General features: G+C 48.5%; 1 protein-coding gene across 1 annotated transcript in view; it reads right to left on the reverse strand.

Annotated features, from left to right (window-relative positions):
• The window catches only part of NRBP1 (nuclear receptor binding protein 1), a 73,209-nt gene that overhangs the window by 9,676 nt on the left and 38,651 nt on the right, over nucleotides 1-24,882 (reverse strand). Inside the window, exons 7-11 of the mRNA XM_065400449.1 lie at nucleotides 7,462-7,545; nucleotides 7,095-7,153; nucleotides 2,654-2,752; nucleotides 2,387-2,519; nucleotides 2,002-2,104 (exon numbers count right to left, since the gene is read on the reverse strand). Coding sequence (XP_065256521.1) covers nucleotides 2,002-2,104; nucleotides 2,387-2,519; nucleotides 2,654-2,752; nucleotides 7,095-7,153; nucleotides 7,462-7,545 — 478 coding nt within the window. The remainder of the gene's footprint in view (nucleotides 1-2,001; nucleotides 2,105-2,386; nucleotides 2,520-2,653; nucleotides 2,753-7,094; nucleotides 7,154-7,461; nucleotides 7,546-24,882) is intronic.

Consider the following 24,882-nt stretch of genomic DNA (forward strand, 5'->3'; position numbering starts at 1 on the left):
TCCCATCACCCCCACATGACAAGCCAGGTCCAACACGTAGCATAAGCGCCCAGAGCAGGGCCCTGTGCAGCACCAGGGCCCTGTGCAGCACCAGGGTGGTGTTCTAAAGGTAAAAGGGACAGAGGTCCTCTCCAAAAGGAAGCAGACACTCCCTCCCCAACAGTGTTGCCACCTGTCCCAATATTTCATGTTCTCTTGAAGCCCCAGCTCCTGGAGCCAGGTGATCAGGTGAGAATATTGCTTTCCTTTTTGTTTACTTACCCCACAGTAACTGTGGTTTGTCGAGGTGTTTGTTGTCAGTGCGGATTCCATTGTAGGTGTACATGCACTTCATGCGCATGAGACTCGGGATTTGTCCCTTGGGGCCCATGCGCCCTGTGCAAGGACAAAAGGGCAGAGCAGCCTCGACCCTCGCTCTGCCCCCGGCAGTTGCAGCCAGACGGCAGCTGGGGAGCATCCCACCCATTACTGTCCTTAGACTTTAAAACCAATTTTTCATCCAACCTTGTGTCGAAATCGTCACAGTCCCCTTGAACTGGACATTGACAAAGAGAAGAAAAGCGATCGGTGTCTGCCCCCTCCTCCCCGCCCACCCCGGTGCACTGGAACAAGCTGCTTGGCACCCACCACCTGGCAGATTCCAAACCCTGCCCCACCCTTTGATTGGCTGATCCCTATTGAGATGGACATATCCAGGGATGCTCAACTCTAGCTAAATCTGCCAGAGAGCAGTCCGCACGCGTCACTCTAGACCCAGAAGTGACAGTCACAGGCTGGGCGATCCTGGATTTGTGGTTCCTAGAGGAGGACTTGCGGTTCCTAGAGGAGGACTTGCATAATATAATATAAATATAAATATATGGAGATATACCTATCTCATAGAACTGGAAGGGACCCCGAAAGGTCATTGAGTCCAGCCCCCTGCCTTCACTAGCAGGACCAAGTACTGATTTTGCCCCAGATCCCTAAGTGGCCCCCTCAAGGATTGAACTGGGTTTAGCAGGCCAATGCTCAAACCACTGAGCTCTCCCTCCCCCCTGCACCTGTCCAGGGTGGGGCTCTGCCCTGGGTCAGACACTGCCCACGTTCCATCTGGATGCCATAGGCAGTAAGAGGGACCTGAGGGAGGCCGGGGCTGCTCCGCCCTTTGTGCTGCCTCATGACGCGGCCCAGGGCACGTGCACAGCCCCAGACACGGCTGTTCAAGACTCCACTCCCACGCATGAGGGGCATATGCACCTACAGTGGGATCCACCTTGGCGACAGCTCCGAAAAAAACAAGTTTCTTACCAGCACGGCTGCAGAGAGAAGCTTTAAAATGTAGACAGCAAAGAGACCATTTCACTGGTTACCCAGTAAATGCCTGATTCTGAAGGCTTGGGGTACCGTGAGTGAGATAGAGGCGGCTCAGGGTTAGGCCTGAAGAGTTCACCAACTTCAGCACTGACTTCTGGGGGTAGCCTGGCCCGACAGGGAGGAGACTGGGCTGCAGGTCAGTGGAGCTACCCTATCGCTCCTGCTTCCCAGCCAGCCCATGGGACACTGCCTTTCCGGAGTCACGTCCCCTCCCTGGATCAGTCCAGGCACACTGAACAGTGGCTGCTCTGGGTAGTCCCATTTGGATCAGGACAACCCAGAGCAGCCAAAGACTGCCTCTCCCCCACCCCCACCATCTGTTCTTCCTCCAGTTTCTCCTCCTCTGCAGCAGCGGCCACCCCCCCGGAGACAGCCAGGCTGGCTTCCTCTCACTCCCAGGCTCTTTGGGCCATCCCCACACAACGAGTCAGCTCCCACCAGAGCAGAGTTTGGGAGCCTCGCATGCTCAGCACTAAGCTCTTGGCAGCAGGGCCTGTCTGTACAGCACCTGGCACAGAGGGGTTCTGGCCAAAGATTGGGGCTCCCAGGGGCGACAGTAATACAGATCATACTGTGCTGGGCAGCTCTTGCTCTTCACTGCAGCAGTGTGGGGAGGCTAGCTCTCCTGCAGAGGGGGGTACTCACATCATCTTGACCCCCTCCCTGTCTGTGTGGTTGATCTCTGCTAGCACTGCATTCATGTCCATGTTTTTGGTCATTTCTTCTAGAGCGTTTTCAGGAATCATATCTGCATGGAAGAGGAAGGCGGTTAAACCCACACGGTCCCAACCCCTGCCCAATTTGCCGGAGGGCTACAGGAAGCCACAGGATGCAGCTTTGAGACAGCCACACTGCTCTCGCAGCAGGCAAGGCACCGCCAAGGGACGGACACTCAAGTGGTGCAGCCACCCCAAGCCTGGCATTCAAGGCTAAGCTTCCGGCTTCCCAATGCTGGGATGTCTGTAGGGTGGTGAGCTGCTGGAGTCTCCTGAAAGCACAGAGCAAGGTGTGCCCTGGATCTCATACTCACGCTGGTGTCCAACAATACAGTGAGCGGCCAGTAACTTCATGGAGGGCACCTCAAACAGAGCTTGGTTGAAGAGGAGCTCCCGAGCAGTGGGACGTTTCCCAGGGTCCAGCTCCAGGCACTTCTGAATGAACTCCTGCAAGGCAATAAGCCACAGACATAGGAAGGCACATCCGACAGAGCCAAGAGGGTGCTGCAGCCAGGGTGCTGGGGGCCAAGTCTGGGCCCTGCGTGTCAACAGGCGTATTCCTAACACTGCCTTGTACTCACCCTCTGCAAGGGGTCCTCCAGCAGCTGGATGGCGCTGTTAATAGCCTCCTGGGGCACATAGGATGACTCACCATTACCCTGGATTTCCAGCACTGCCATCTGCCAGCAGAAAGAAATGTCAAGCCCAGCTGAGCCCAGGTGGGCTAGTCACTCTACCAGAGTTCAGCCCCAGTGAGTTACTCCCGGAATTGGCGGGGCAGGGAGAGAACGGAGGGAAACTCCATATTGCCAACTCTTGTAATTTGATCAGATGATATTTGGTGTTTCTTATAAAGCACCGGCCCCTGGAGGCATGTGATTAGGTGACACTTTTTTTTGGGGGGGGTGGTGGTGGTAAATAAAGAAGTCTCGAGTAGTTCTCATGGTTGTAGGGACAAGCCTGAAAGCAGGACTCTAACATGACCTACTGTCTCAGAAAGCAAATAAAAGCACCCACTGTTATTTCAAATCATGACTCAAGTCCAGCTCAGGATTTGCTGGGGTCTTACTCATGGTTTTTGAGCGCTCGGGGTTGGCAATACTGGATCCAATTGTAGGAGAGTAACTGAGCTGGCTGCAGGGAATGGTCCCACCCTTGCACTCTCTCAGGAGCCATCCGGACTGCTGCCATAAGTTTCCCAATATTGCCCCTGCTCCCAGTGACCCAGAACAAGCTGGAAAGGCTATTTCCCCAATACCCTCAGAAAGGTAGCTAAGAAAGTGCCTTCAGCAGTGTTGCTACCCACAATACAGAGGGAACCTCAAAGAGCCACCGAGGCTACCCCATCCACTTCCAATGGCAGCCCAACACACAGACAGGACTGTTGTAATAACCGGGGTCTAGCAGCCCAAAGCGTTACAATCACCTATGCCAAACGTGGACAGAGGAAGGCCCAGACAGAAGATAGAGACTGAATTAGTCCAAACAAAGTTCAACTGACACCACCCAAGGACTGTGTTAAAAGCGTCACTGGGAACCAATGCGAGAGAAGAATCAGAATGGACCAAATTGGAAATTGGACTTAGCTGAGAGAGAAACTATGGGAAGCACTATTCTGCCCATTGCCCCTTTTGGGGAGTCACGTGGAGGAAAGAGACTCCTGGGGGATTCCCTTGAGCAAAGGCTGACAGGCCTCTGCTTCACTCCAGACCCTGCCTGACTGTGCTAGGGGAGCCTCAGGCATCAGGAGGGCCAGACCGGTGAGGACACCAGACTGAGTCACGAGATCCTGCTCTGTTTTCCCCGCTCTCCTGTGCTTCTTTCCATCCCCCACTGCTTTTCACACCACCAGTGACCTGCGCAGCCTTGGTATGGTGGGATGAAGCGGCACATGCACCTCTGCCCAGCCTGAGATGCAACAGTGATGGAGCGGGACCCCCCAAACCAGCCTGATGGGGTCACACACCAGGGAGGTGAGCTAGGGTCCAAAGTCGAGGCTGACTTGCTAGCCCAGAACATCTGTCTGTGATTGACCAAGGCCCTTGCATCCCAAGATTAACAAAAAGCCGTATTTCCTACACCTTTTCTAATCTCTTCTGCTGGTCTGTTTTGTCAAAGGCAAGAATAACCACCACCACTCTCAACAGTCAACTCAAAATTCAACAGCACTAACCCTTTCTTCTCCACTAAGGACTGCTTCTCCAATATCCTCTCTCAAAGGGGTCTGATAAGTTCTGATTACGTTTGTTTTGCATAACAATTCCAATTCAAAATGCTCTATGTTTGATTCTTTTTCCCCGTCTCCTCTAATCAATAAACTTCCAACTTTGGCATGTATGTTCTAGTGCAGCGGTGCTCAGACTTTTCCAGTTGTGTCCCCCTTACCCCTAACGGAATCTGTCCATGCCCCCCCCGCCATTACTGCGCAGCCAAGGCTTTCTCAGCAGCGGAGCTTGGGCTGAAGGTGGAGCTGGTCTGGGGGCAGAGAGGAAGCAGGGGCAGAGCCAGGCTGGGGGCAGAGCGGAGCCGCAGCTAGGGTTGGAGAGGAAGCGGGGGCAGAGCCAGGCTGTGGCTGAGGTCGGAGAGGGAGCGGGGGCAGAGCGGGCTGGGGGCAGAGCAGAGCTGCGGCTGGGGTCAGAGAGGGAATTGGGCCTGGAGGCGAAGCAGGACTGGGGGCTGAATGGGGTTGAGGAAGGAGCGAGGCTGTGGGTGGAGCTGGTCTGGGGGTATGGTGCTCCCTCCCTGTCCCCTGTGGAGGCTGGCCCAGCCCCACCACACATGACCCCAAATGTTCCTCTGCACCCCCTCCCCCCGGGGGGTGTGCGCGCCCCACAGTTTGGGGACCACTGTTCTAGTGTTTGCCATGGGACTAAGCACAAAGAAGCTTCTGTGCTCAAAACTCCGAACCTAAGAACAACCGTACTGGGCCAGACCAAAGGTCCATCCAGCCCAGTATCCTGTCTGCCGACAGAGGCCAATACCAGGTGCCCCAGAGGGAGTGAACCTAACAGGTAATGATCAAGTGATCATGTCTAACTCTTCAGTGTTGTGCAGCAGCAGGGTCACGTTAACACCTGTGACTCGGGGGGAGGGATAGCTCAGTGGTTTGAGCATTGGCCTGCTAAACCCAGGGTTGTGAGAGTTCAATCCTTGAGGGGGCCATTTAGGGATCGGGGGGGGGGGATCTGCCTGGGGATTGGTCCTGCTCTGAGCAGGGGGTTGGACTAGATACCTCCTGAGATCCCTTCCAACCCTGAGATTCTATGATCTCCTTGATGCCATCAGAATTAACTCAACTGCAGCCCAGGCAGCATTCACTGAGGAAGTCACCTCAGCCATTGCCAATGACAAACGTTCGCATGATAGATGAAGGTGTCTCCAAAGCACTCTGCCAAGAGCACAGCTCATCAGGGCAGGGCACTGCAGCCCTGGCACATAAGGACAAATAAAACATGATCCCCTCTGCAGTGAACACATCAGGTTACAAACTGCTGCTCTTCTCAGAGGCGACAACCAGTGAACTCCTCCTCAGGGAAACACGCTGCTCACTTAGAGGCGGCACTTTGAGACACTGGACAAGAATGGGGGGAATCGTCATGTGCACGTTTTGTTTGGTCTCCAGTGGAAGCAGGCGAAAGTCTGCCAACTACTGCAAAGGCTTCTGTACTGTCCAGTTCTTTCTATGCCTGCACCAGAGCCTTCATATCCCAGGCTGGAAAAAATGCTATTGTACTGCTCTGCAGAGCAGACTCCACAGTCATTCCTTTCCTCTCGTCTCCAGCGGGGGGCTGGCCTCTCCGGCTCCCTGACAAGACTGTCTGCTTTATTGTTCCAGGGCATTTATTTGCCCCCATGTGTCACTCCCACTATTGATTTTCATGCTCCCCAGGCTCAGGTTTCAAATTACGGTATCATTGTCACGGCTCCATGCATTGAGAAATACCTACTTTCCGTACGACCCTGAAGCAATGGGCAGTTAATCAGGTCAGATGAGAATCCCTTGTTACCACAGACCCCTTGGAACTCAAGGAAGTACTTTAAGATTTTTGCTTCACAGGGTTATTTTTGTGGTGTTAGTTTGGACCCCTCCCTGCATAATAATAATAATAATAATTAATGGAGATATCCCATCTCCTAGAACTGGAAGGGACCTTGAAAGGTCATCGAGTCCAGCCCCCTGCCTTCACTAGCAGGACCAAGTACTGATTTTGCCCCAGATCCCCAAGTGGCCCCCTCAAGGATTGAACTCACAACCCTGTGTTTAGCAGGCCAATGCTCAAACCACTGAGCTATCCCTCCCCCCCATCTCCTACTGTTAGGCTGCAGGGGTTTACATTATGGCCTGCAGAGTTCTCTACCTGGTCTGATTCTTGAAACCCGTTGCAGATTATATTTTTTCTGCTAAACTCCCAATTCCTTGGCTCAGGCCTGGTGAACACAGGGGCATAGGAATGGTCAGGCTAAATCAGAGCAGGGGTCCATCTACCGGCTCCAAGAGTAGCCAGCACCAGCTGCTTCAGAGTTAGAGGAAAGAAGCCCCAAAATGGACAATTATAGAATAAACTGCCCAGGGCCAGTTCTGTCTAATCTCAGGCAGTTAGCAGCTGGTTTATGCCCTGAAGCAGGAAGCTTCGTATTCCTTATTAAACTGCATCGAAACGGTGGTTGTTCAGATTCTCCATAAAAGTTCATCCTCCTCCTTTGACTCTTACTAAGCTTCTGGCCTCAATATCTTGTGGCAGCGAGTTCCACAGGTCACTTGTTACATTTGGAGCGGGAAGAGCCACCCAAGGGAGACCAATACAGAGGACAGACATTGACGGAAAGGCCGCAACCAGCTCAAATCCTTGTCTAGCATGTTAGTGCCAGAGGGGGGTGAGGGGATGCAGCGGGGGAGGGCCTGGATCTTGGTGACAGAAATGGCTGAACTGCTGCTGAGGGATTGGGGGACAAAGTAACTACAAGAGAGTGTATTATGGTTTCACTCAGACATCCCCCCCCGCCATCTCCCTGCCCGCTCACCTCTAGCGCACACATCCCGAAGGAGTAGATGTCCACAGCAGTGGTGACATTGGTGACTTCTGTAACACAGGAACAAGGTTCCACAGTCAATTCCCAACAGGACAGTCCCAGCACCTTATAGCACCAGGAGTCGCCACACCAAGCAGCGAGATCCTGCAGCCCCCTCCCTTCCACTGCTCTTCCAGGGACAAGGGCTCCCAGTGGCTCCAGATCTAGGCCACGCAGTCCCAGGGGGAGTAGCATTAGCTCCCCTTAGCTGCAGCCTCTCATGGGATATGCAGGTAATCACCACCCACAGACCGGCTACTAGCAAGACACAGGCCATGCCACACCCGAGGCCTGCGGGCACTGTGCTGCTGTACTGTACCTCCATACTCTGGGGCAAAGAAGTGCAGGTTCTTCTGCTCCTCACGACACGTCTTCACATGGTTGTTGATGGTGTCTGGTGCCACTGGAAGAGAGTCACAGATGCTTACAGTGCAGTAACCCTTACCAGCTGGGCCCCAGGCTGCTCAGGGGGAAGGCACAGCTGTCCATACTGACCCCAGGCACCAGCTCCCTCATCTCACACTGAGGTGGGTGCACCTTCCCCATGCACGGGAGAGCAGAGGGGCACTGGAATGTTTCTCTACCCTGTTCCCCTGGCTGCACACTCACTGAGACCTGGTATTGGGCTCAAACAGCAACTGTGGAGTCCCTGGCCCCTGCAGAGGAAGGAGCACCTAAGCAAGGCCTCTCAAGTTTACAGCCAAGCCTGAAGGCTCTCAGCTCAGACCCACAGCATTCAGCGACTTGAGGCGTGGCTACAGAGGCACTGAGTTTCAGACAGACGGACAGCTCTGCAATGAGGCTACTTGTTCCATGGCCAACAAGTTGTTGCTGGTGCAGATTCTGCTCTGCTCAGAGGGGTCTCTCAGTAGGGCAGAGCCAAGCACAGAGACCACCAGTACAGAGAATAGGTACCCTGATGGAGAAGGCCCAGCTAGCCCAATGCCTCTGCAGGCCTACCTATGGCTCATGTCTGCAGGAGGCCTCAGCCAGGAGCACTCAGCCTGCCGGCAGCAGCAAGATGGCACCAAACCCAGCAGTGAGGGCAAGCAGAGCACAGCATGAGCACATGGGGCTTCCGAGGGGAGGGGATAACTTCCTGGCAACTCGCTCCTTAGGGGATTATGGACAAGTTTCCAGGAAGGAACAGGAGTCTAAACATTAGCCCCACAAGTTGTGGGGAGGAAAAATCAAGGTAAGTAGAGAACACAAGGGCTCCCTCCTTCCTAGCACTCACCCCTCCCTGAAGCACAGCCACTTCTGCACCAAAGTGCTCCCAACACTACCTCATCTCCTTCAGACAGGGCATCCACACCCTCCCACCCACAATCCTACAAAGTAGCGACACTGAACTCAGAATGTTCTCCTGGGGGAATTCTGCGCCACTGTGCATGTGCAGAGTTCATGTCCTGTGCAGATTCGTTTTTTCTCTTGGCAGAAAATACACTCTGCCAGAGATGCTCTGCAGTTATGCCTTTCGGCCACCAGGTGCTGCTGTGGTGCCAGAACAGCGGGCAGCCAGCTCACCAGCTGTAGCAGTCAGCAGCCGATAGGGAGAGTCCACAATAGGGATGGTCTGTTCCTCGCAGCACCACGCCCGCGGGCCCAGGTGAGGAGGCATGAGATATGGGGGGGGAGAGACAGAGCGGGGCACACGGAGCTGCTGGGAGGGTCACAGACTGGGGTTCAGAAGGGCTAGACGGGGGAATAGACCAGGGCAAGGGCTGAATGGTAGTGGGGGTTCAGGGCCACATGGGGACGGGCCACAGATGTGCCTGACTGACTGGGAAAGGCTAGGGATAAGCCAGGTCTGCATGGGGGAGGCGCCACAATCCCCATCCCTCCAAAAACCTGTTCCATTCTTCTTCCACCCACACCCAACAACCCTCCAGGTTTGCTCCCAGGCTCCTGTCCAGCAATTACTTCCCTCTCCCCAAACCTTTGCCCGGTTTTTGAGGGATGCGGGAAATACATTTCTGTATAGTAGTTTAATTGAATTATTACTCAAAGGTCTTATCAATATGCCTAGTAAGGAATCTATTGGTCAAAAAAATGTCCAGAATCATTTTTGTTGTCTGTATTGTTACAAATATACTTGCTAATAGGTATTTTGAAATAAATTATCAAAATAAATGAAACTGGTGTGACTGCTATTTTGACAAATAAAATATGCAGAATTTTGCAGAATTTTTAAATATTGTGCGCAGAATTTAATTTTTTTAAACAGAATTCCCCCAGGAGTAAGCCTAGTGAATCTGCCTCAGTTACTTTCCAAACGAATCACAGCTGGCTACTCTTTTTAGCATCCCTGTTTGAATGGGAGACTCCACACAGTGCTTGTTTCAAAAAGGTAGAGATTGTTCTATTCCAAAAGAGGAACAACAGGGAGAAACTAAAAGGAATTTCACGCTGAGGGAGCTCAGACTAGTCCACAGCCTCAAGAAAGCCCTGTCACTTGGGCTGCAGAAAAGCCTTGGAGAACAGACTAGACACAATCCTGCCCTGGCTCCCAGGGGCTAGGACCTAACAGGGTGTTTCCATCTCTCATATCTGTTTTTCTATGAATGAACAGAGTGCTCTGAAACAAGAGAACAGAACGAGGAGGAGGAGGAGGAGGTCGTCATTGGAGACCACTCAATGCGCAGCTGCAGTCAAGAAAAACACGATATTAGGATGCATTAGGAATTGCATAGAGAATATCATCAAAATATTCTGCCTTCATGAAATCAGTGGCGCAGCCTCATCTGTATACTGCATGCAGGACTGGCCACGCCATCCCCAAGGGCACTGCAGAATTAGAGGGGGTTCAGAGAAGGGTGACGAGAATGATCAAGGGCTTGGGAAAACTGCTCTGGAGAGAGTTTGAGAAAGATAAATGCAAGAGAACAGGATAGAAGTCTAAAATAATGAACGGTCTAGAGAAGGGAGGTCAAGAGAATCTATTCTCCCTGGTTCATAACACAAAAACACAGGGACATTCAATGAGATTAATATAGGTAGGAATTTCAAAACTGATGAGGAAGTACTTTTTCACACAATGTGTAATTAGCTTGTGAAACTCTCTGCTACAAGAACAGGAGTACTTGTGGCACCTTAGAGACTAACAAATTTATTTGAGCATAAGCTTTCGTGGGCTAAAACCCACTTCATCAGATGCATGTAGTAGAAAATACAGTAGGAAGATATATATATATACATATACACAGAGAACATGAAACAATGGGTGTTACCATACACACTAACGAGAGTGATCAGTTAAGGTGAGCTATTACCAGCAGGAGAGAAAAAAACTTGAACCTACCAAGATTTAAAGAGGGACTGCACATTTACCTGGGTCACAAGAATATCCAGTGTTTTCATAATTAACAAGAATTCTGGAAAGGAGATTAAACCTCCTGCTTTGGGGGTTAAACTAATCTGTTACTACCAGGGATTAGGAGGTTTCTTACACCTTTCTTTAGAGCACCTGGCTCTGGCCACTGGATGGTATGGATTATGGACCTGAGCCATACCGGCAGCTCCTGGGCTCCCTAAATCTCTCAAGAGGAAAAGCAAAGCGTCGTACCAATGACGGGACATGTGACCCTCTCCTGTGGAGCAGTACGCCCAAGGGGATGCACAGAGGAGCAGGGCAGACCCGAGTGCTCCTGCCAGAACAGAGACTCTGGAGCAGAATGAAGGACTGAAACAACAGGGACCTCTCTAGTAAACACTCCAGCTGCTCCCATTCCTGCTATAAACAGCTTCCTCCCTCACACAGAACTCCAGGAAAATGTACCAACCCTACCAACCCCTCTCCCCAACAGGAGGAGAGCAGTGTGAGGTAGCGCACTGACGGTGTTGTCAGTCCACCAACACCAAACTGGCATCAGCCTAGCTGCCAGTCAACGTCACAGCAAAGGACCTACCTGGTTCCAGGTAGTGCCCCTGCAGCTTTCACAGATGTCTGTTTCACAAGGGCAGGCTAAGGCACCGCACAGTAGTAGTCAAATGGGCCCCTACTACCCAAGTCTCTGCCTGAACAGAGACCGTGATTGCAAAGAAAATCCAGCTCTGCACAGGGAAATTCCTTATTTCCAAAGACAGGAGAGCGTCAGGCCCTTTCCACGCCAGGCAGTGTGTGTTGTCAGATGTTTGGCTGTGTGAGTGTTCTCCGTGTGCTGTCCCAACTCTGCGCAGACAGCCGGCACAGCAGACCTCGAGCGAACCACCCAATGACCACAAGATCCGTTAAGGAGCGAAGGCGCCCGGCCAGGTTTATTGTCGACGAAGCTCGGTAATAGCACCTGGCAGACTCTGAGGATATTAAGACATGTATGCCCGTGACAATGGACGCAGCTCAGTGAGTGGCTGGTTTTTCCTTCCCCCCTAGGCTGGCCAGAGACACTCCCTTTGAGGTTCCATTTTATACATCAATACAAACAAGTTACGTACTGCCCCTTTGACGTAGTTAGTGGACACCCTTTGATGTAGCCAGTTACCACCCATCACCTTGTACATCTCTATCCATCACACTGTCATCCTGACCTTATCTTTAGGATGGGTCAGCGCGTTCCTGTTCTCTCTAAGGAATGAGTTGATAGCGAGGTGTTCTGGTACCACCCTTCTGGAATACAGTTGCGTGAGTGCTCTGTCTCTAGTACTTCTTAGGAATGTGCATTTCTGCAATATCAGCCCAGTTCTTGCCAGATTGTGAGTAGGCCCTGCATAGCTCACAGCCTGACTTTGCTTTATATCAACAAAGTTTTGACCACTACTTTAGCCCAGGCCTCAGCTACAAGGCTGTAAGTCTCAGGCCCTCTTTCTACTACAGCGGGGAGCCTGCACCGCAGAGATATGTACCCCCATCGAGTGGGGAAGGAACAAAGACAACACCCCTGTGCTTCAGCCTCCCCTCCCCCCTTATCCAACTAAGTTATAAACTGAGGTGTGACCCCCACAGGAGCTACGAGCAGAGGGGACAGTACCCTGCAGAGACCACTTCCAATGACGGGCCTACAAACTTGGGCCAAACAAATTTACAGGCTCTTCTAAAAGAGGGCTTGGGTTTAGCACAAGTACAATGCAACTATTTTTGCTTTGCAGCCCAACATCATTAGCTAAACCTCAGTGTTCACTGATGATTCACTAATAGGAAGGGGGATCAGCATGGCAGCCATGGGAGAACCTCAGCTGAGGACTTCGTTAGCACAGTTGGTAAAGATGATTTCGTTACAGCAGGAGTGGCTGGCACTCCCAGGTAAGGGAAGGCTGTCACCAAGTGAAGCAGACTGTCTCCCACCCTCAGCCCATAGCTGTTGTATACCCACTTGACCTAAGGATACCGTTGGGACTGAGCAAGGACAGAAATCCCTAGGAGTATTGCCATACCACAGAATATGCTCAGAGAAGTCAGGTGCATTTGCTTTGCTGCTCTTAGGAAGCATCACACATGCCTATGACTGTCGGAAAGACAACGTTCTCATAGGAAAAGCTGTGCAGAGCAGTCAGGTGGACAGCAAATTAAAGACCGCATGAGGCTAGCGCACCCTTGTACCAAGCGTGTGGCAGTTTACACTATGAGGAAACCCTGGAATTAGCAGAGTGCCCATGGAAAGGCATATCCTGAGTGCATGGAACCTGCAGCAACGCAGAGAGCAACTGGGGAGAGCAGAAGCTGCCCGAAGTCAGGCTGCTTCCCCTCCTGAGGATGTGGTCACACAAGCAGCATGGACAAGCCCCCATGGTTAAGGGTCTCACCCACAGACACAAATCCACAGATTAATAGTAGATTCCTCCTGTTCACCAGAACCCCAGTGAGGCAGAGAGCTAGACGAGTGAATCATCAACACTGCCCCGCTGAGCCAGTCATGAGGAACAGGAGACCTGGAGAAGTGATGGAGATGAAAAAGCTCATGGCCAAATCACGACTGCAAGCACTGCAGAGTGGTGGCGATTCAGCACGTGCCGGTCGGTCATGAATCAGCACTGAAACAATGCCAAGAGAGGGCATGGGGCACTGTGCTGCTAAAGGGACCATATTTCTAATATGGTGTAAAAGCAAGGACCTCCCCACGTGGGGTCAAAGACCTGGGGTTTGCCAAGCTAGGGTTTCCATTTGGGTCCTTACACAGTACTTGTCAGCATGGTAACCGGACAGCTATGTGGCCCTCTACAGCAGTGGCGAGAGAGCTTGGTCACTGGGAGGAGCCAGTCCTGACTGAGCCATCCTATCCTGACTCCCCTGACCTGCCCGGGAGCTTCTCATCCCTCATTGTTGACTTCTATTAGGAACAAAAAGAAACCTAACAACGGCACTGGCCCATTACTAGATGGAGATGTAGACATGTACAATCAATTTGTTTGGTAAAAACAGATGTAGTCATATCATATGATGATGAAATACTTCCCAATCCAACAGTAATTCATGATGACTGAAAACAGCAATTACTAAAGTTAGACACCTTTCAATTAATGGTGGTTTTCAATAATTCTGAGAACATGAGAGAAGTTCCATAGAACTGGAAGAAAGCTCATCTTGTGCCAATGTTTAAAGAGAGCAAACGGGAATGACCTGGGTAACTATAGCCCTGTCTGTCTGACACTGATCCTGGGCAAAATAATGGAACACCTGATATGGGACTCATGAAAGAATTAACAAGGATAATCTAATTAATTCCCATCAATATAGGTTTAAGGAAAACAGATCTTTCAAACTAACCTGATAAACTTATAAATTCATTATAAAGCTGATTGATAAAATTTATACTGTTGAGGTAACAGACTTCTGCAGACATTTGACTTGGCACTGCATGACCTTTTTATTAAAAACTAGAATACAAATTCAACATGAGAAAAAAAATGATTAAAAATTGGCTGATAAACTTCAAAATGTAATTGAAAATGGGGAATCATCGAACAGGTGCGTTTCTAGTGGGATCCCACAAGGACTGGTTCTCGACCCAGGGTATTTAACATTTTTGTCAATAAACTGGATGAAAACAATCACTGATAAAGTTTGCAGGTGATAAAAGCTGGGGGAGTGGTAAATAATGAATAAGTTAGGTCACTGATCCAGAACGATCTGGATCACTTGGTAAGCTGCGTACAAGCCAACAATGTGTGTTTTAATATGACCAAATATAACGTCATGCATCCAGGAACAAAGGATCTAGGTCATACTTACAGGATGGGGGACTCTATCCTAGGCAGCAGTGACTCAGAGATTTGAGGGTCATAGTGAATAATCACCTGAACATGAGGTTCCAGGGCAAAAGCTGGATGCATAAGTAGGAGTCTGGTCATTATATTACCTCTTTTTGGCACTGGGGCAACTATTACTGGAATACTGGGAATAGCTCTGGGGCCTACAGTTTCAGAAGGATGCTGATAGACTAGAGAGGATTCAGCGAAGAGCCATGTGTGACCAAAAGCACCCCTGTATTCACACCCTATACATTACACTGTAATCCTCTGAAGAACATGGACCCTCCTTCAACAGACTCCATGTCATCTTCTTTACTGTTTGAATAAACTTTGCTTTGAGGGGTACCCTCAGAAGAATCCACTTCAGAAGGTTCACTGGACTATAAAGGGAAGGGGCGGAAAACCCCAAGCTCCCTCTCTCTCTCTTTCACAGACAACAAAGGAACCAGCCCTTTGATTATTTTTTGGGGGGGAGGGGATCCGAACCTGAGAATTTGGTCAGCCCTATTGCTGGGAACATGTGTTAAGGACTTTACCTTGAACCATGTCTAGCTTGTTAAGTTTAGCTACTAGAAAGCATTTTATCTTTATTTTTCTTGTAACCATTTCTGACTTTAATCCTTTATACGTGTACTCAAAATCTAGATCTTTGTAGTTAAACCTATTTTATTTATAATCTAAACTAATCCAGTGCTGTGTTTAAATTGAACCGTTCGGTAACTGCAGTGAAAGCAACAAACTGTTGAATATTGACTCCTTTACAGGGACAATGGACCTTTAATATCTGAACTGCCAGGAGAGGCACGAAGAGCAAATGATAGACAACAGAGAGGAGGGAAGGGCTGGGGTGGAGACAAGCCGCATGCCTTTGCCATGCTGAGTTCAGGCTGGCAGCAGAGCAAGGAGGAGGAGTGATTGTTTTTATTCACAACCCCCACAGCATGGCAGAAACATCCCAAACATTCAAGGATGGTCCCTACTATGAGGAGCTCACAATGGAAGGGCAAACAGACTGACACTTCCTATAAGAAACATCTGGACTCGATACTGAGCGATAGCCAGGGATTCATTTGCTGGGTTAACCAAACTCATCTGCTTTGTGAAACTCTCTTTACACAATCCAATGGCTGGAAGTTGAAGATAGACAAGTTCACACTGAAAATAAGATGTAAATTTTTAACAGTGAGGATAATTAACCATTGGAACAATTTGCCAAGGGTCATGGGGAGAGGCAGCTCTTGATTTAGTCCTAAGTGGAGCACAGGATCTGGTCCAAGAGCTGAGTATAGCTGAACTGCTCAGTAAATATAATTACATTATGGTAATTTCTGTTAGTTTTAAAGGTGCCACAGGACCCTCTGTTACATTATGGTAGCTATTAACATCTGTGTAGGGGGAAAATGCCAAAGAAACATATCACAGTAGCATTTAACATGAAAAACAGGAACCACACAACTGAGGAAACTAGTTAAACATAAGTTAAAAAAGGAACAGTTACAAGGTTGAAATGCCTGCAAGCTGCATGGAAGCTATTTAAAAACATCATGAGGCTCAAACTAAATGTATGCCTCAAAACCAAGTTACCGTGGCTAAACAGCAGAGTAGAAGAGGCAGTTACAGGCAAAAAGACATTATTTAAAAACCGGAAGTCAAATCTAGGGAGGAAGACAGAAAGGAGCATAAACTCTGGCAAGTCAAGAGTAAAAGTATAATAAAGCAGAGCAAGAAAGAATTTGAAGAACAATTACCTGAAGAAAAAAAAACTAAAAGCAATTTTTTTTTTAATTACATCAGAAGCAGGAAGCCTGCCAAAAAAGTCACTGGGGCCACCAGCCAATCAAGGTGCTAAAGTAGCACTCAAGGAAGACAAGGCCATTGTGGAGAAGCTACATGAATTCTTTGCATTGGTCTTCACTGCAGAAAATGTGGGGGAAATGCCCACACTCGAGCCATTCTTTTTACATAAAAAAGAATGGAAAAACTCTCCCAGGTTGAGGTGTCAAGAGGTGGTTTTGTAACAAACTGATAAACAGTAATAAGTCACCAGGACCAGATGGAATTCACCCAAGAATTCTGAGGGAACTCAAAAATGAAATTGCAGAACTGTGGTATCTGACCTATCACTTAAATCAGCCTCTGTACCAGATTACTGATGGATGGCTAATGTAACACCAGTTTTTAAAAAGGACTCCAGAGGCGATCCTGGCAATTACAAGCCAGTAAGCCTAACTTCAGTATCAGGCAAATCAGTTGAAACAATAGTAAAGAACAGCATTATTTGACACGTAGATGTACACAATCTGTTGGGAAAGCGTCAACACAGCTTTTGTAAAGGGAAATCATGCCTCACCAATCCATTAGAAATCTCTGAGGGAGTCAACAAGCACGTAGACAAGGGTGATCCAGTGGATAGTGTAACTTGGACTTTCAGAAAGCCTTTGACAAGGTCTCTCACCAAAGGCTCCGAAGCAAAGTAAGTAGACAGGGGATATGAGGGAAGGTCCTCTCATGGATCAGTATCTGGTCAAAATATAAGGAACAAAGGGTAGGAACGAATAGTCAGTTTTCACAGTGGAGAGAGGTAAATAGTGGGGTTCCCCAAGGATCTGTATTGGGACCAGTTCCATTCAACATATTCATAAATAACCTGGAAAAGAGTGAATAGTGAGGTGGCAACGTTTTCAGAGAATACAAAATTACTCAAGATAGGTAAACCCAAACCCGACTGCGAAGAGTCACAAAGGGAACTCACTAAACTGGATGACTAGGCAACAGAATAGTAGATGAAATTCAATGTTGATAAATACAAAGGAATGCATTTTGGAAAAGATAATCCCAACTATACATACAAAATGACGGGGTATAAATTAGCTGTTACCTCTCAAGAAAGAATTCTTGGAGGCACCCGAATAGTTCTCTAAAAAATGTTCAATGTGCAGCAGCAGCAGTCAAAAAAAGCTAACAATGTTATGAACCATTAGGAAAGGGATAGATAAGACAACAGAAAATATCATAATGCCACTACAGAAATCCATAGTATGCCCACATGTTGAATACTGCGTGCACTTTTGGTCACCTCATCTCAAAAAAGACATATTAGAATTTGATATGGTATCGAGAAAGGCTACAAAAATGATTAGGGGTATGGAACTGTGTCCATATAAGGAAAGATTAAAAAAAGTCAAGCTGTTCAGCTTGGAAAAGATGTCTAAGAGGGGATATGCCAGACGTCTAATAAAATCATGACTGGTGTGGAGAAAGTGAATAAGTGTTATTTACCCCTTCACCTAACATACAAATCAGGGGTCATCTAATGAAATTAATAGGCAGCAGGTTTAAAAACAAACATAAGAAAGTTCTTCAGAACACAGAGTCAATCTGCGGAACTCATTGCCATAGGATATTGTGAAGATCAAAAGTATAACTGGGTTCAAAAAAGAACTAGATAAGTTCCTGGAGGATAGGTCCATCAATGGCTATTAGCCAAGATGGCCAGGGACCCAATCCCATGTGCTGGTGTCCCTGAACCTCCAACTGTCAGAAGTTGGGAAAGGATGACAGGGGATGATCACTATAAATTTCTCTCTTCTATTTATTCCCTCTGAAGCACCTGGCACTGTCCACTGTCTGAAGATGGGATACTGGGCTAGATGGACCACTTGTCTGGCCCAGTACCACCATTCTTATGTTCTTAAGCTGTAGAAAGATTAGTCTCTCACACTTGCATACATCTGCCAAAGCATGAGACATTTCACAGCTCACTCCATTCATGAACCTTGATGCAGCTGGATTAAGGAGGGCATCAGAGACTTGGAGAACATGACTTCAGAGCCACTGTGACAAAGCAAAGTTTACAGCCATTAAATGTGGAATCAAAGTTGGAGAGGAAACATCTCAGAAAGGTGCAAGCTGAGCATCTGCCACATTTTGAGAACCCAAGCATTTTACATCCAAATGCTGTCACATGGGAGATCTACCTTAAGGGCTGCAGACTAACAGTGCTATGAGTTGATCTTTTCAATTTGCAATAAATTGAAGACAGTTAACCAGCAAAAGCTGGAAAAGCTTATGCACAGAAATCGACTCATTCTGATCAAGGTGTCAAGCCGGAGGGTGAAGCTTGTGCCGAAGACCCATCCAGTTGTTAAGTGTTACAATCCCCAAACAGTGCAAAGCGCAGTCACAGGCAGTGAGCTGGATTAATTATCGGACAGCCATGAATCTGAAAGAACATACATTATCTGATCGCAACGCCAGAGTAACTTAATGCTTGAAAAACAAAGGGCCCGGACTTTGGGAACAAAACCGCTGCTCTTTCTAGTTTCATTCATAACTAACATGGCAACAAGTGGATCAACTGCAGCAGCTCACGCCCCTGCACAAGATTATATCAATCAAAAGAAAAGCACTTCACTTGAACGGTCATGGACTGACCCATTCCAAGGGCACTCCCCCACCGAAGGGGTCCCCAAGGACAAAAGAAATCGACAGGCAATGCCCAAACATGCCCATTACACTGGATCACTTTACACTTTAGGTGCTGTGCAGCATTGCCCAAGAGATCACATCTCTCGCTTCGGCTTCAGCCAGGTTAAGCTGCACCTTCAATTCAGATACACCACTGCCTTACCCACTCCCTGCCTCATCAGGTTAGTAGTCAGAATGTTCACAATTGCCAGAAGGCACTATGGTTTCAAACCCCGATTACTTTTTTGGTATGTTATAATTATCACTTCACAGGAAAGCTCACAAAATAGTGACCTTGAGTGAGAGAGAACATGGCCTTAAATGCTGAACAAGGAGATGTGCACCTCTTTGGAACAACAGCTAGAATTCAGCCATTCAGTTCAGTCCAGGTACTTCAGCGGGCAAATCAAGCAAAATTTCTCAACCAAGGCAAAACTTCAGATCCAAGCTCCATCAGTAAACAGGGAGGATAATAAACCGAAACAGTTAAAATTCAGTGTTTTTAAATCTGCAGGACTAGATGACCTGCACCCAAAAAGAGTTTTAAAGTAATTGGCTGACGAGCTCTCTGAACCATTAATATTGATGTTTTACAAATGTTAGAACACCAGGGACATTCCAAAGGACTGGAAAAATGCTGCCAGTATTTAAAAAGGATAAACCTTTATGAGCCAGGTAACTACAGACCAGTTAGACTGACATCTGTCCTGGGCAAAACCACAGAAAGATTGATATGGACACAATCCATGCACGTCATCACAGCAACAACAGACTCACAGACTCATAGACTCAGATTTTAAGGTCAGAAGGGACCATTGTGGTCATCTAGTCTGACCTCCCGCATGATGCAGGCCACAAAAACTGACCCACCCACTTTCCCTTAACTCAGCTGTTGAAGTCTCCAGATCGTGATTTAAAGACTTCAAGTCGCAGAGAATCCTCCAGCTTGCGACCCCTGCCCTATGCTGCGGAGGAAGGCGAAAAACCTCCAGGGCCTCTGCCAATCTACCCTGGAGGAAAATTCCTTCCCGACCCCAAATATGGCGATCAGTAGAACCCCGAGCATACAGGCAAGAATCTCCAGCCGGACCCTCATTTTACCAGCGATGGCACGTTATTGCCTAATTGACTAAAATCACGTTATCCCATCAAACCATTCCCTCCATGAACTTATCTAGCCTAATCTTGAAGCCAGGGAGGTCTTTCGCCCCCACCGTTTCCCTCGGAAGGCTGTTCCAAAATTTCACCCCTCTGACGGTTAGAAACCTTCGTCTAATTTCAAGCCTAAACTTCCCCACGGCCAGTTTATATCCATTTGTTCTCGTGTCCACATTAGTACTGAGCTGAAATAATTCCTCTCCCTCCCTGGTATTTATCCCTCTGATATATTTAAAGAGAGCAATCATATCCCCCCTCAGCCTTCTTTTGGTTAGGCTAAACAAACCGAGCTCCTCGAGTCTCCTTTCATAGGAAAGGTTTTCCATTCCTCGGATCATCCTAGTGGCCCTTCTCTGTACCCGTTCCAGTTTGAGTTCGTCCTTTTTAAACATAGGAGACCAGAACTGCACACAGTACTCCAAATGAGGTCTCACCAGCGCCTTGTATAACGGAAGCAGCACCTCCTTGTCCCTACTAGAAATACCTCGCCTAACGCATCCCAAGATCGCATTAGCTTTTTTCACAGCCACGTCACATTGCCGACTCATAGTCATCCTGCGATCAACCAGGACTCCGAGGTCCTTCTCCTCCTCCGTCACTTCCAACCTATGCGTCCCCAGCTTATAACTAAAATTCTTGTTAGTCATCCCTAAATGCATCACCTTACACTTCTCACTATTAAATCTCATCCTATTATTATTACTCCAATTTACAAGGTCATCCAAGTCTCCCTGCAGAATATCCCGATCCTTCTCCGAATTGGCAATACCTCCCAACTTTGTGTCATCTGCAAACTACTCTTCAAACTAGGAAAAAAAGGCAGATCAAGATCCAACAGCTCGAAGCTGAAGCTAAAGAAATCCAGACTAGAAATATGGGTCACTTAAAAAAAACAAAAACAAAAAATACAAAAAAACAGCGAGCGTAATTAACCACTGGAACAACTTACCTACGGACATAGCGGATTTTCCCTCACTTGGAATCTTTAAATCAAGGCTGGAGATCCTTTTAAAGATTTGTTACAACTCAAACAGAAGTCACAGCTTGATGCAGGAACTACTGGGTGGGGTATTCTGGCTGGTGTGATGCAGGTGGTCAGACTGGATGTTCATAATGATCCCTTTTGACTTTATCGATGCTCTCTCTCGAATTGGGCAACTCACTGCACCACTTTAAGATCCCAGAGAGCATAGCATAAAGTTAATGTTGAGTAATGAATATTCTGAAGGGTCAGATGAAACCATCAACGCTAGCACGACATAACTGAGCGCTCCTTTTCACACAGAACTTACTGACAACCTCCTTTGGACGTGGCACTATACCAGTTCAAACAGACCAGTAATCTCATTATAGCCCAGTTACTCCTACCTCAGTGCTTATCTGGGCCTCATCAGTGTAATGCTGATGCCATGCCAGTATTTAAAGATATACATAATGGTCTTTCTTCCTAGCCTGTTGGAGAACTTGCTTGCCATACTCATCTGGGAGACTTGAGCTGACAGCATACTTTTCAAGCAAGAAGTGTGTGTTTTAATGTAAATGTATCCATCCAGGAACAAAGAACGTAGGCCATATTTACAGGATAGGGGACTCTATCCGGGGAAGCAGTGACTGAGAAAGATGTGGGGGTTGTAGTGGATTACCAGCTGAACATGAGCTCCCAGTCATGAGATGCTGTGTCCAAAAGGGCTAATGCCATCATTGGATGCCATAAATAGGGGAATCTCAAATAGGAGCAAAGAGGTTATTTTACCTGTGTATTTGGCCCTGGTGTGACCACTACTGGATTACTGTGTCCAGTTCTGCTGTGCACAATTCAAGAAATATGTTGATAAACTGGAGATGATTCTGAGAAGAGCCACAAGAATGACTAAAGGATGAAAAAACAGGTCTTATAGTGATAGACTCAAGGAGCGCAATTTATTCATCTTAACAAAGAGAGGGTTAAGGGGTGAGTTGATAATCTAGGCTCATAGTATCCAAAATGAAGCTCCGTATCATGCCGAAGAGACGACCACAAGGCTGTAAGGCTTTCAAAAGGATCAACGTGTCGAAGCTGAAGAACAGCCGCATCACTGAAAATTTAGCGGAAGACCTAGAGAATGAGCTTGCTGATCTTCGTATTGAGGATGACGCTGAGAAAGACTGGGAGCGATTCCGCAACACTGTCCATACAGCTGCATCGAAGGTATTGGGGCGCTCCACATGCAGGCGGCAAGACTGGTTTGATGAAAATGATGCAGAAATCCAGGCCTTACTTGCTGAGAAGCACCGCCTGCATCGTGCATATCAAAACGATCCATCCTCAGCGGCAAAGAAGACCGCCTTTATCAACACTTGAAGAACAGTACAGAACCGACTGCGCAAAATGCGGGAATTGTGGCTGAGCGCCAAAGCAGATGAAATACAGGCATATGCGGACAGGAACGACTATAAGCAGTTTTATGAAACCCTTAACACACTCTATGGTCCACAGTCTTCTGGGAGCTTTCCCCCCCTGAACTCTGATGGTACTGTGCTCCTTACAGAGAAGACGCAGATTCTCCAGAGATGGGCTGAACACTTTGAAGCAATTCTCAATTGCCCCTCAGTCATCAATGATGAGGCCATTGACAAGATGCCCCAGGTTGCAGTCCATGACTCCATGGATGCTTCACCAGAAGAGGACGAAGTGAAGAAAGCTATCAATCAGCTGTCAAGTGGCAAAGCCCCAGGGTCAGATGCCATACCAGCAGAGGTGTACAAAGTCGGTGGACCCGTACTGCTACGGAAACTCACTGAGCTGTTTCAGTCCTTCTGGAAGCAGGGAACCATTCCACAAGAATTTAGAGACGCGTCCATCTTGCACCTCTATAAGAGGAAGGGCAATCACCGGGTATGCGACAATCACCATGGAATCTCGCTGCTTTCTACAGCGGGGAAAGTTCTTGCACGGGTTCTGTTGAACCGCTTGATCACTCACCTGGAGAAGGGCTTACTGCCAGAATCACAGTGTGGCTTCCGCAAGGGACGTGGGACTATTGACATGATCTTCGCTGTGCGTCAGCTACAGGAGAAATGTCAAGAGCAGAATCGTGAACTCTACACAACTTTTGTGGACCTCACGAAAGCATTTGACTCTGTCAGTCGCCAGGGCCTGTGGAGGATCATGTCGAAATTTGGCTGTCCAGACAGATTTATACGAATGGTACGTCAATTTCATCACGGTATGATGGCTCGTGTCCTGGATGACGGTAAAACATCTGAGGCCTTCCCAGTCACCAACAGCGTCAAGCAAGGGTGTGTTTTAGCACCCACTTTGTTCAGCATGATATTCTCTGCCACTTTGACTGATACCTTTCAACACTGCACTGAAGGAGTAGGCCTGAAGTATAGAACTGATGGGAAACTATTTAATCTGAGGTGACTGCGTGCCATCACCAAGGTGAAGGAAACTGTACTTCGAGACTTTCTCTTTGCCGATGATTGTGCTCTGAATGCTAGTACAGAGTCAGAAATGCAAGCCAGTATGGACAAGTTTTCAACTGCATGCAACAACTTCGGTCTCACCATTAACATCAAGACGACTGAGGTCATGCATCAGCCAGCTCCCCACGCTTCGTACTCAGAACTGTCCATCACTGTAAATGGACAGAGACTTCAGACAGTGGGCCACTTCACGTACCTGGGCAGTACCCTTTCCCGAGCAGTGTCAATCAATGATGAAGTAAACTGCAGAATTGCTAAAGCCAGCTCTGCATTTGGCCGATTGCGCTCCAATGTTTGGGAACATCGAGGGATCAGCCTACCAACGAAGCTGAAGGTCTACCGAGCAGTGGTGCTTCCAACTCTGCTGTATGCCTGCGAGACGTGGACTGTCTATCGGAGTCATGCACGAAGGCTCAATCACTTCCACATTTCCTGTCTGCGAAAGCTTCTACAAATCAGATGGCGGGACAAAGTGCCCGATACTGATGTCCTGACTAGAGCCAGTCTGCCGTCAGTTTACACATTGCTGATGAGAGCCCAGACCAGGTGGGCCGGACATGTTGTGAGAATGTCAGATGAACGCATTCCTAAACAGCTCTTCTACGGAGAACTCACTCAGGGAAAGCGTTCCCATGGAGGACAAAAGAAGCGGTTCAAGGACACGCTGAAGACCTCTTTGAAGTCCTTCGAGATCAACACCACCACATGGGAAACCTTCGCACTGAACCGTTCAGCATGGCTCAGCCTCATTCACACAGGCAGTAATACCTCTGAGGCGAGGCATATTGCTGAGGCTGAAAAAAAGCGTGAGCTGCGCAAGTCCAGAGCTGCTCGTACACCATCGACAGTGCCATTATATGTCTGCCCGACGTGTGACAGGAAGTTCCACACCCGAATCGGACTGATCAGTCATCTCCGGACGCACAGAGCCCAGTCATCGAAAGAATGAGTTGTTGAGGTCTTCATCGATAACGATGGATGAACATCACATCACATGGAGAACAAATATTAAACAACAAGCTCTTTGATTTAGCATACAAAGGTATAACATGATTCTATGGTTGGCAGTCGAAGCTAGACCAGCGTTTCTCAAATGCGGCCACCGTGGACGTATCCGGCCACCAGGGGCTTTTCTTGTGGCCACCGTCTCCTGGGTGATGATGGGGGAGGGGGGAAGCAGTGGCCCTTCCCCCAGGGTCTGGTCCCTACCCCCTTCCAGAGTCCCAAACAGTGTAGAAGTAGGCAACCAGTATGAGTTCTCCACCTTCCCGGGGTGGTGGGGCTCAGGCTTCAGCCGTGGGGTGGTGGGCAGTGAGCTCTAGCCGTGCAGCGGTGGGCTCCATCCCCCAAACACAGGGCTTCGGGCTCTGGCCCTGGGCTCACCCTCCCATGTTGCCCCTGACCCCACTGCCTCCTCCAGTCCCCAGCTGTGCAGTGCGATCCCAGGCTCCAGCCCCCCACA

Source organism: Emys orbicularis, chromosome 3 (genome assembly GCF_028017835.1).
Source record: "Emys orbicularis isolate rEmyOrb1 chromosome 3, rEmyOrb1.hap1, whole genome shotgun sequence".
Classification (NCBI taxonomy): domain Eukaryota; kingdom Metazoa; phylum Chordata; order Testudines; family Emydidae; genus Emys; species Emys orbicularis.